This window comes from Piliocolobus tephrosceles, chromosome 16, assembly GCF_002776525.5.
Source record: "Piliocolobus tephrosceles isolate RC106 chromosome 16, ASM277652v3, whole genome shotgun sequence".
Lineage (NCBI taxonomy): Eukaryota > Metazoa > Chordata > Mammalia > Primates > Cercopithecidae > Piliocolobus > Piliocolobus tephrosceles.
In genome coordinates, this window is record NC_045449.1 from 31,000,379 (window position 1) to 31,012,597 (window position 12,219).

The 12,219-nt window shown below is 41.5% G+C and overlaps 1 protein-coding gene across 5 annotated transcripts in view; it reads left to right on the forward strand.

The window, feature by feature from the left end:
• The window catches only part of ACACA (acetyl-CoA carboxylase alpha), a 344,091-nt gene that overhangs the window by 126,855 nt on the left and 205,017 nt on the right, over positions 1-12,219 (forward strand). For all 5 annotated transcript variants that reach the window (XM_031934241.1, XM_026456734.1, XM_023204709.2 and 2 more), the window contains 2 exons: positions 10,266-10,398; positions 11,864-12,002. In XM_031934241.1, coding sequence (XP_031790101.1) covers positions 10,266-10,398; positions 11,864-12,002 — 272 coding nt within the window. The remainder of the gene's footprint in view (positions 1-10,265; positions 10,399-11,863; positions 12,003-12,219) is intronic.

Consider the following 12,219-nt stretch of genomic DNA (forward strand, 5'->3'; position numbering starts at 1 on the left):
AGGATATTGTATAGTTTTGCAGAAAACTTTTTTAGAATGTGTATCTGGGGCTAGGAAAGGTGCCTGCTGTAATTTTTCTGGCATGTAGTCAGACAGAGTTGTTCAGGATGCCGAGCTCCTTCACTTTGGGACCTTTCTTCTTGCCGTTAGAATTCAGGCTGAAGAGGAAATGAGTCAGGCCTTCTTGGGCCTTCTTCAGGCCTCTTGCAGGTCTGCACCTCCCTGCAGAGAACTGACATAAAAGACTTGAATGATTTGCTTGTGCAGTGCTTGTACAGTGGTGCAGTCATAGCTCACAGTAGCCTTGAACTCCCGGGCTCAAGTGATCTTCCCACCTCAGCCTCCTGGGGTAGCTGGGACTACAGGCATGCACCACCATGCCTGGCTAATTTTTTTTTTCTTTTTTTTTTGTAAAGATGGGATCTCACTGTGTTGCCCAGGCTAGTCTCAAACTCCTGTACTCAAGCAATTCTCCCACTTTGGCCTCCAGAAGTGTTGGTATTATAGTCATGAGCCACTGTACCTGGCCTCCCTCCGTTATCTTTTTTGTTTGCTTGTTTTTATAAAGTAGAGTTTTTATTTTGAAGAAAATTACTGAGAGTTAAACTAAACTTAGGCAAAAACAGAAAATAAACAAAAAACACTGAGTTGGCAAAATCTGTCTTTATATCTTTTCCTTTCCCCCAACTGGTTCTGTAATTGCCCCTTTTTCTTTTTTACCACTTCTTTTACCCTTTGAGGGAATAACTAAGCAAAACTTCCACTGAGAGGCAAAGAGGTAAAAAAGTAACTACAATGTAGCTGGGTGTAGTGGCATGAGCCTGTAGTACCAGCCACTCTGCAGGCTGAGGCCAGAGGATTGCTTGAGCCCAGGAGTTTGAGGTTGCAGGGAGATATATTCCTGCCACTGCACTGCAGCCTGGTCAACAGTGAGAATCCATCTCTAAAATTTGCTTTTTTAAAGTAACTGAGATATTATATATTATATATAATCTATGTTGTGTAAATATATATAATCAAAAATTTTATGTATATACATGTATAAATATAGATTTCAAAAATGTATATATAGGCTAGACATGGTAGTGGCTCATGCCTGTAATCCCATTACTTTGCAAGGCCAAGGCGGGTGGATCACTTGAGGTCACAAGTTCAAGACCAGCCTGGCCAACATGGTGAAACCCCGTCTCTACTGAAACTACAAAAATTAGCTGGGCATGGTGGCAGGCACCTGTAGTCTCATCTACTTGGGAGGCCGAGGCAGGAGAATTGCTTGATTCGCAGTGAGCAGAGATCACGCCATCACACTCCAGTGTGGGCAACAAGAGCGAAACTCCGTCTCAGAAAAAAAAAAAGGATATATACATGTATATCTATACACACACACATATATACATACATATACACACACATGCACGTGTGTGTGGTTGTTGTGGTTTTTTTTTCCCCTTTTGAGACGGAGTTTCACTTTTGTTGCCCAGGTTGGAGTGTGATGGCACGATCTTGGCTCACCGCAACCTCTGCCCAGGTTCAAGCGATTCTCCTGCCTTAGCCTCCTGAGTAGCTGGGATTACAGGCATGCACCATCACGCCTTGCTAATTTTGTATTTTTCATAGAGACGGGCTTTCTCCACGTTGGTCAGGCTGGTCTCGAACTCCCGACCTCAGGTGATCCGCCCGCCTCATCCTCTCTAAGTGCTGGGATTACAGGTGTGAGCCACTGTGCCCAGCCTTAAATGTGTTTTATATATAACATTGTTTTTATATAAAACCTCATGCCTATACATATAGAAATAAAACGTGCGTATATATAAGTATATATTAATATATAGTGTCTGAATGTGTCTTTGCCGAAATTTATATGTTGAGGCTGGGCGTGGTGGCTCACGTCTGTAATCTCAGCACTTTGGGAGGCCAAGGTGGGCAGATCACCTGAGGCCAGGAGTTCAAGACCAGCCTGGGCAACATGGCGAAACTCCATCTCTACTAAAAATACAAAAAGTAGCCAGGTGTGGTGGCGGGATCCTGTAATCCCGGCTACTCAGGTGGATGAGGCATGAGAATTGCTTGAACCTGGGAGATGGAGGTTGTACTGAGCTGAGATCGTGCTACTGCTCTCCAGCCTGGGCTTCAGAGAGAGACTCTGCCTCACACACACAAAAAATGTATATGTTGAAATCTAATTACCACTATGTCAAGAAGTGGGGCCTTTGGGAGTTGAGTAGATCATGGGGCAGAGCTCATGAATGGGATTAGTGCCCTTATAAAATAGGCTCCAAAGATCCGCCTTGTCCCTTCCACTCTGTGAGGACACAGTGAGAGTCACGCAAGTGAGTAGGACCTGGAGGCAGGCAACCCAAGAACTTCCTAGAACTAAATCAAATGGAAACAAACACTTCAGCTATGACAGGAAACATCCTCTTCATTTACATAGGATGTACACTGAATAAATGACTGTAACTTCATCATCTTCATTTACACAGGGTGTACACCAAGTAACAATGGAAATCTCTAGAGGGTATATAAACCCCAGAAAATTCTGTAACCAGACCATTGAGCTGCTTGCTTAGGCCAGCTCCCAACCTGTAGAGTGTGCTTTCATTTTCCTTTTTCCTTTTTTTTTTTTTAAATTTCAATTGTTTGATTTTGTGAAATGGAGTCTCACTCTGTAGCCTGGGCTGGAGTGCAGTGGTGCGATCTTGACTCCCTGAAACCTCTGCCTCCTGGGTTCAAGCAATTCTCATGCCTCAGCCTCCTGAGTAGCTGGGATTACAGGCATCTATCACTGCTGGTGGCTGGCTAATTTTTTTTTTTTTTTTTTTTTTTTGAGACAGAGTCTTGCTCTTTCTCGCCCAGGCTGGAGTGCAGTGGTGCGATCTCGGCTCACTGCAAGCTCCACCTCCCGGGTTCTGCCATTCTCCTGCCTCAGCCTCCTGAGTAGCTGGGACTATAGGCGCCCGCCACCATGCCCGGCTAATTTTTGTATTTTTTAGTAGAGACGGGGTTTCACCGTGTTAGCCAGGGTGGTCTCGATCTCCTGACCTTGGGATCCGCCCGCCTCAGCCTCCCAAAGTATCGGGATTACAGGCATGAGCCACCATGTGTGGCCTAATTTTTGTATTTTTATTAGAGATGACGTTTGACCATGTTGGGTAGGCTGGTCTCGAACTCCTGACCTCACGTTATCCCCCCACCTCTACCTCCCAAAGTGCTGGGATTACAGGCGTGAGCCACTGAGCCTGGCCGTGCGCTTTCATTTTCATTAAGTCTCTACTTTTGTTGCTTTTTTTCTTTCCCTGCTTTGTGTGTTTTGTTCAATTCTTTGTTCAAAACGTCAAGAACTTGTACACCCTCCACCGATAAAATAATTTGGCAAGCCAGCCAGGAGGTAATCCCAAAGTTTGGGGTTTATTTTTCTCCTTTGTTTTTTCTGCTCCCCACAGGGGAATCTCTCTCTCTCTCTCTCTTTTCCTTTCCAACTTGGGCCCCTTGGTGGGCAGCACCTAAACACAGAGGCAACTGCAGGTTTCTGGTTGGGGCCACTCTGAAGGACTCCTTTCTGTCTTTTCCAGTTGTGGTCCCTGATCCCTATGTGTGGCAAAGCTTGGGGCAGGCTGGCATTTGTTTCAGGTGACTTAAACCTTGTTTTCTCATGCTAAATTCTTCCCTTCCCCTACTCTACTGGCTAAGGACAAAAGAAACCCACCCAGCCTCCAGTTCCTATCATTACAGTTCATGGCTATCACTCTAGTGGAACAGGAAGCATGGGAAAGTGTGGCCTTATCAAATTATAAGGATGCCAGAAGTTGAGGCCTTCATCCAGGGACAAAAGGAAACCTCTTAGTAGGCCATCACCTCTGAAGGGAAAACATGCTAAGCAGCACCAGTGCCCACCTAAGGTCAGAGACATCTGACACTCTAAGACTGGACCCCAAAGGAGGATGGCCCAGGGATCCTCCAGACCTCAACTTCTCCAAGGGGGACACCCTTGGCAGAGTTCTGAGGTCTGGTATTAAACCCTCAGAATTTTCTCTAACAGTTGCAATACTGTTTGGCCCCAATATTGTTTGGAATCTAGAGCTTGCTGTTGAATAGGAAAGTGAGATGGACTTGCATGTATCAAACTGCCGTCGAAAATGCTTTATCTGAAATTTTGGTTCACAGCCTTCATTGGATTACCTATTGGGGCAAACAAAGTAAAACCCCCCAAGCTTGTACTACTATCTCATGGCTTAAGATTCCAAGTTAAAAGCTATTGAATCTTCGTTTGTGTGTGTCTATACATGTCTAGATTTTTTATTTGTGTGCACACTTATTGTTACATGTTGCGTCTACCAAATTGGTTTACAAATAAAAGAACACTTATAAATTAAATAAGTCTAAGCAATTTTCAAGTTCACGTGACTTAAGTATAACTTTACTAAACAAGCTGGCTTTAAAATTATTAGTAAAATAAAACTAGAAATGCCTTCAGAATTGTCAGAATACATTTTTGTCTCGATTTTATATTTGTCTCTGCTAAATATTTTGAGATGTCAATGTTTGGCATAGAAGGTTATAAAGCTACTAACTCAGCCCAAACAAAATGATATTGGTTTTTGTGCCTTTTTTTTTTTCAACAAATGAGAGTAACTTAATGTTGTTAGCTAAGTCTTCTGAGTTATTGGCAAAAAAAAACCAATGTATTTAACTTTAAGGCTGTTACTTAGGTTTAGGTGAGCACCTTATGTTCAGTGGCTATTAAAAACATGGTTAGCAAGGAAATAACTAACTTTAAATGATAGTGTCTAATATCTCCGTTTACAGAAGTTATCTAAATAAACTGTTAAACCTGAAAGAATTGAGTACAGTGAATGGGATAAATGTTTTAGGTAAACTTTTTGTGTAAATTAAAATCTTGGCCAAGCATGGTGGCTCATGCCTATAATCCCAGTACTTTGGGAGGCCAAGGCAGGTGGATCACCTGAGGTCAGGAGTTCGAGAGCAGCCCGGCCAATGTGCCGAAACCCCATCTGTACTGAAAATACAAAAATTAGTTGGGCATGGTGGTGTGTACCTGTAATCCCAGCTACTGGGGGTCTGAGGCAGGAGAATTGCTTGAACCTGGGAAGAGGAGGTTACAGTGAGTTGAGATTACGCCACTGCACTCCAGCCTGGGTGACAGAGCAAGACTCTGTCTCAAAAAGAAGTCTTAAAATTATTTTTGATGCTCATTGAATATCTGGGTCAGTTCCAATTAAGAAAGGGTTGTGAGATGGGGAAATATGTTTCTAAAAATTGTGGAATTGTTCTTATCTATAATGCTTTTATCTGATGGTTCAGGATTTCTTGCTTTTTAGGGTTTCACTAAAGTTTTAGGTTACTAAGGATAAGAATTCTAGTTAACGCATGATTCTGTATATGAAATGTGCCAGAAAGTGTTGTGTGATTAGTGAGAAAAAATAATTATGTCCAATTCAGAAGTTATCTAAAAGTTAGTTCAAATTACAGATTTGAAAAGGTTGTTTATGAAACAATGTAGTAAGGAACCGGTAGGCAGGGGGAGAAAGACATGGAAAAGTTTAGATACTAAAATATATTCCTTAAAACCTGATAGAGAACTGGAGAAATTTGGCTAATTAACATTTTCATAGTTAAACTTCTTAGTCTTGATTAAAGTAAAAATAAGTATTGTAAAAAAATTTGTTGGCAGTTTGCCACTTTTTTTAATATACAGTTAAGCATGAAGCAGGATTAGTGGAGCCAAATTTCACATATGTGCTTGCATTGCTTCACACCATGTTTCCTGTTTTGCATGGATAGTGCCGGCACTGGAATACTTATTGGTCATTTGCCTAGAGTCAATTTCTTTTTTTTTTTTTTTTTTAAACAGTTCTTTAAAAGCCAGCTTTATTGAGGAATAATTTACAGCCAAATGTACATGTTTTATGTGCACAGTTAAATGACTATTTTTTTTTTTTTTGAGATGGAGTCTAACTCTGTCGCCCAGGCTGGAGTGTAGTGGCGTGATCTCAGCTCACTTCAAGCTCCGCCTCCCCGGTTCAAGCGATTCTCCTGCTCAGCCTCCTGAGTAGCTGGGATTATAGGTGCATGCCACCGCGCCCGGCTAATTTTTGTAATTTTAGTAGAGACGGGATTTCACCATATTGGTCAGGCTGGTCTCAAACTCCTGACCTCAAGTGATCCACCCGCCTCGGCCTCCCAAAGTGCTGGGATTACAGGTGGGAGTCACCGCACTCGGCAGTTAAATGAGTATTTTCAAAAGTCAGGTTTGTTGAGGTATAATTTACATACAGTAAAGTTTACCTTTATTTTTTTTGGTGCCAGGGGAGGGCAGGATCTCACTCTGTCACCCAGGCTGGAGTTCAGTGGCGTGATCATAGCTTACTGCAGCCTAGTCTTCCTGGCTTAAGTGATTCTCCCACCTCAGCCTCCCAAGTAGCTGGGACTATAGGCGTGTGCCACCAAGGCCTGCTAATTTTTTTGATTTTTTTTTGTATAGATGAGCTCTTTCTATGTTGCCCAGGCTCGTCTTGGAATCCTGGGCTCAAGCAATCCTTCTGCCTTGCCCTCCCAAAGTGCTGGGTTTACACGCGTGAACCACTGTACCAGGCCAAGTTCACCTTTTAAAATTACGTAGTTTGATGGTTTTAACACATATATCTACCCATGTAACCATTACTACAAGATCAAGATAGAGAATGTTTCCATCATTCCTATACCCCCTTGCAGTCAGTTCCTACAGCCCCAGCCCACTGATCTGTGTTCTGCACTGTAGATTAGTTATCCTTGTCATGTAAATGGAGTCATATGGTATATTTTTTTGTGTCTGGTTTCCTTCTCTGAACATGAGGTTTTTGAGACTCATTCATGTTATTGCTCAGTCTGATATACTGATAATGATCCATGGACTTGGGGCCCAAAAGAAATAGGTTCATGACAAAGTTAAGGACAGGAAGGTAATTTTTGTTTATTTAAAAATATGTGCAATAATAAAAAAGATTAAAAAGAATGTATGAAGGAAAAATGAAGCAATTAAAAAAACAAAACAAAACATGTACACTGGCACTATTTTTAGACCTCTGGTTTTATTATCATTAGATATGTTGCATAGTGTAATTGGAAGAACATTGAAGTGACCATGAAACCTGGTTTTCTGGTCTATATATGCTACAGACTTCCTTTGTGACCTTAGACAAATCATTCTTCTTGTGGGCCTCTTTTTCTATAAGGTGCCTCTTAACTTTAAAGTTCCAATCCAGATGCAATATTACTAAATACCTGGATAGAAAAGGATGAAGAAAATTTTAATAGATTGACCAGCTTGAAATGTCAGTCTCTAAGAAGGGTACAGAGCATTTTATATTGAGTGCCAACAGCAGAGTGTTTAGCCTTTGTTATGGCTGTCCTTAAGTCAGGTAGGCAAAGTAGCTGCTAGACTCTGAACTGTCCCTTCTTTTTTTTTTTTTTCTTTTTTTGGTCTTTTTGTTTTTGAGACGTAGTCTCGCTCTGTCGCCCAGGTTGGAGTGCAGTGGCTTGATCTCTGCTCACGGCAACCTCCGCCTCCTGGGTTCAAGTGATTCTCCCACCTTAGCCTCCTGAGTAGCTGGGATTACAGACTTGCGCCACCATGCCCGGCTATTTTTTTTTTTTTTTTTTTTTAGTAGAGACGCGGTTTCGCCATGTTGGCCAAGCTGGTCTAGAACTCCTGGCCTCAAGTGATCCGCCTGCCTTGGCTTCCCAAAGTGCTGGGATTACAGGTGTGAGCCACTGCGCCTGGCGTTGTCCCTTTTTATTATGCTCCTGTAGGTGGTGGTTTTGCAAGTTAAGAGCCACACTAAGTCATGTGAAGTGTAGGGAAAATGCCCACTTATTGAGTTTTATGCATAGACACATTCAGAGAAGAAAGAAAGAAAGATTGGTCTTATTTGTATATGTAAAACTGTGTATGTGCACAGAAAGCTAGATAGTGTGCTGCATGTGTGAAGATTTTAATCATACCTTCTTATTTTGAAAAGATACCTTACTGCCCCATCAAGTTTAAATTGTAGGGGCAAGGAAGAAAAGGTGGGAATAGGAAAAGAAAACAGCTGTCTATCAAGCAGTGTACAAAGGAGCTTATATCCACTATCTTATTTTATCCTCCAAGCACTCTTTGGAGGGTCTATCAATCAAGGTGCCGTCACAAGGAAAAGAAATTGTACTAGATGTTATAAACAGAGAACATTCAGTAGTGAGAGTTGCTTAATTGAGTGTTAGAGAGTAAAAGAACAACAACAACAAAAAAGGCATGCTGAGGTATCTCAGAGTTAATAACTAGAGAAAGTAGCTTTCACCCCTAAGGCTGGGAGAACAAAAGGGAAGTAGTGTTACCAGAACCTAGGAGCTTGGTGGAGGTCCCCTGGGGGCCTGGTGCCTGGACCTCTGGGCATAAGCTTTGAGTAGCTGGTACTCAGATCCTTGGCCTGACAGGTGAATGATAGGCCCAGGCAGTGCCGTCCAGAGGATAAGTGAGCATGGCAATGTTGATATTCTGACTGCCAAAGAGCCACAACGCACTGCTGCTGGTACCTCTGTGGCTTTTCACCAGACAATTGAAAGAAGCTAGAGACTGGAATTAAGTCTCTGTTACTGCTGGAACAATGCTGGTAACAGCTGGAAAACAGGAAGGCAGGCCCTTTTCTTACCTTTCTGCCTTTTGGTTTGGTGAACAGAACAGGACGGAGCTAGCAAAGGAGTCTTGGAAATGAAGTTTGCAAAATATTGGCCCATTGTCACAGAGCAGAGCATAAAAGGGTAGGTTTGGAGCTGAGAGACAATAGGTAAATAACTGGGACAGTGAATGTTATGCATATTTTACAAAGAGAACACTGAAGCTGAGAAGGTTAAATTATTTGCAAAAGATCATTTAAGTGGACAGATCTGGAATGTAAACCCAGGTCTGTGCTGTTTCCACTATCATATTTTGTCTAATCCAAGGTACCACTGATGGTTAGAAACGCTATTATTTTACGTACCACTAAGGAAAAAATACAGTACTGCTGGCCGGGCGCGGTGGCTCATGCCTGTAATTGCAACACTTTGAAAGGCCGAGGTAGGCGGATCACCTGAGGTCAGGAGTTCAAGACCAGCCTAGTCAACATGGCGAAACCCTGTCTTTACTAAAAATACAAAAATTAGCCAGATATGGTGGCACGTGCCTGCAGTCTCAGCTACTCTGGAGGCTGAGGCAGGAGAATTGCTTGAACCTGGGAGGCAGAGGTTGCAGTGAGTTGAGATCTGGCCAGTGCACTCCAGCCTGGGCGACAGAGCGAGACTCTGTCTCAAAACAACAACAAAAATAGTACTGTCAATGTAATAAGGCATCAATTGTAAAATACATACCAATTTCAGAATTTTTTTTTTTTTTTGGAGACACTCACCATCTCATTCTGTCACCCAGGCTGGAGTGCAGTAGCACGACTATGGCCTTGACCACCCACGCCCAAGCAATTCGCCTACCTCAGCTTCCCCCCACCCCAGGTAACTGGGACTACAGGCACACATGACTGTGCCAGCTAATTTTGGTATTTTTTGTAGAGACAGAGTTTCGCCATGTTACCTAGGCTGGTCTCGAATTCCTGGTCTCAAGCCATCCTCTCATCTCGGCCTCCCAAAGTGCTGGGATTATAGGCATGAGCCACTGCACCTGGCCTGGGAGATTTTTTTTAAAGTAAAAAGAAAAGTAGAACCTTAAAATTGATTAAATATGGCATATTATGCTGCCTTGTAAAGAATTTTGTTTTGGAGTTGTTGATTTTGAAATACCTAGGGGATACCCAGGTAAAACATTTAGTAGGCAGTTTTAAAATGTGGAGTTATAGCTCGTAAGAAAGATGGAAGTCAGAGATACAGAGGTGAAGGTCATCTGCACACCAGAGTCGTGATCCAGAAACAACCTTGGTAACTTGTTTTTTGGCTTTAATGGTCTTTGAGTCTATTATTTCTACCATCTCATCCTTTGCCTATCTCTTTGTGGTGGCATCTGTTGGTAAACCTTGATATTGTCTTTTATTATTCAGGAATGCTTTTTTTTTTTTTTTTTCCTTAAATTTCCACAAGCAAGAATCAATTTTCTTTTCTCTCTTTTATTTGAAAAGTATATGACCTGCCAGCATGCAGTCTTCACAGGATGCAGTTGTGAAAGTACTGTTATGGGTATGGTAGTGAAAAGCAGATCTCTAGAAAATATAGGTGGTGTTTTTATAGCTTCTCTATTTTTATAGGTCCAGCATGTCTGGCTTGCACCTAGTAAAGCAGGGCCGAGACAGAAAGAAAATAGATTCTCAACGAGATTTCACTGTGGCTTCTCCAGCAGAATTTGTTACTCGCTTTGGGGGAAATAAAGTGATTGAGAAGGTAAGTTGTAACTTGCTGAATTATTTTGTCAAAAGCACATAGGATTTAATGCTTGCCGAGATTTGTTGTCTGGATTTACTCCCAATTGATATTTAGATTCTCAGAGGCTTTGCCTCTTTATGTGAATTTTAGCCTTTCTGCCTCCCTAGCATCCTATTAATAGAATTTCACTGTTTTCCTATAATATGTATTTACCACAGATAATTTAGTCATAGCTAATTAAGGAGTTAAAATAGTGCTCATAAAGTTATTTTTGAGTACCATCAACTTGGGAGGCTGAAACGGAAGGATCACTTGAGCCTAGGAGTTCAAGGTTGCAGTGAGCTATGGATTGTGCCACTGCACTCCAACCTGGGCGACAGAGGAACCCTGTCTCAAAACAAAAAATGTTTTTGAAAGATCTTGTGGTTTTACAGGGTGGGGCTGCACTGATCTGACAGGGTATGAAGAATTGATTAGCTTTTGGGTGCTGGTGGGGAAATAATATGCCACAGCATTGGATTGAAAGCTAGGGGAGTAGAGAGAGTTTCAGAAGAGAAGGCTTAAAGAGTTTGATACACTGTGACTTACTGGCTTCCACCAGGTATTTGAGATGTTTGAAGGGAATATACCACATGATATACTTAGAGATTCCAGGCATTTTGAAATGTAATTCTGTGTCACTTTTATCTAGACCATGTCAGAGCTGAGAGGATGACTTGGCTGAAATAGCTTCCAGTGATTAAAAGATTAAAGGATGGGGACCTATATTTCTACTCTTAAAAGTATTACTTCAGCAGCATCCTTTTATTAATCTTCCAATAAAGATAGATTATGTGTCTATTAGTCTGTGCTATTCTCAGAGGCATGACTGCAAGATAGGTAAGGAGATAAAAGGTTTGTTTACAGAAAGTCTCAGGATTATTTGATTTTTCTACAATAGTGACCATTCTTTCTGAGGCACTCTTTACAATTCTAAGGTATTGGAATTCAGTATTTTGCAGAAAAGTAACTAATACCACGATTTTTAAACATGTTCAGTGCTCTGTACCTAATTTTATTGCAACAGAGAAAAGTGCATGGCCCTGCACTGGTTGGCCTTCCCCCACTCCTGATTTCTTAATATATCATCCCTCTGAATTTCATTTTCTTCTGTTCCCTAGTAATTGATATGGTAGTATGGTAGAATAATTCACAAACTCACAGGATTTAAGTAATTGTGACTTTTCCCTTCAAACAAACGAAGTTAGAAAGGAGTATGTTTTAGCTGGCACATACTCAAGTATTTGCTTAGTTAACATTTAGAGACATTGCTTGGCCATGGGGAAGCCAGTTTCTAATAGTCTGGACCAGTAACAAGAATTCTTGGTTGAAAGTATGACTTTTACACAGAAAGATAGATATACAAAAATTCTCTCATCTCTTTTCCTCCATTATTGCTTTTTTCTGCCTTTTCCTCCCATTCCCATCTCCTTTCCCCTCCCAGGTTCTTATTGCTAACAATGGCATTGCAGCAGTGAAATGCATGCGGTCTATCCGTAGGTGGTCTTATGAAATGTTTCGAAATGAACGTGCAATTCGATTCGTTGTCATGGTCACACCTGAAGACCTTAAAGCCAATGCAGGTGAGTTATTAGCATTATGAAAGTATCACTCTCAAAACTAAAACATGGAATAGCACAGCCTTTAAGTAGGAGAATGTTAACTTAGGGGTATTCCCAAACACAAGACTTTCAAGTAAAATCCTTTTAAAATAATTTCTGTTTAAAATGTGTCAGTAATAGGCATATAAAAGTGATTGCACTATAGCCAACCTCAATACAGATTCCTGTGTTCTAGGGC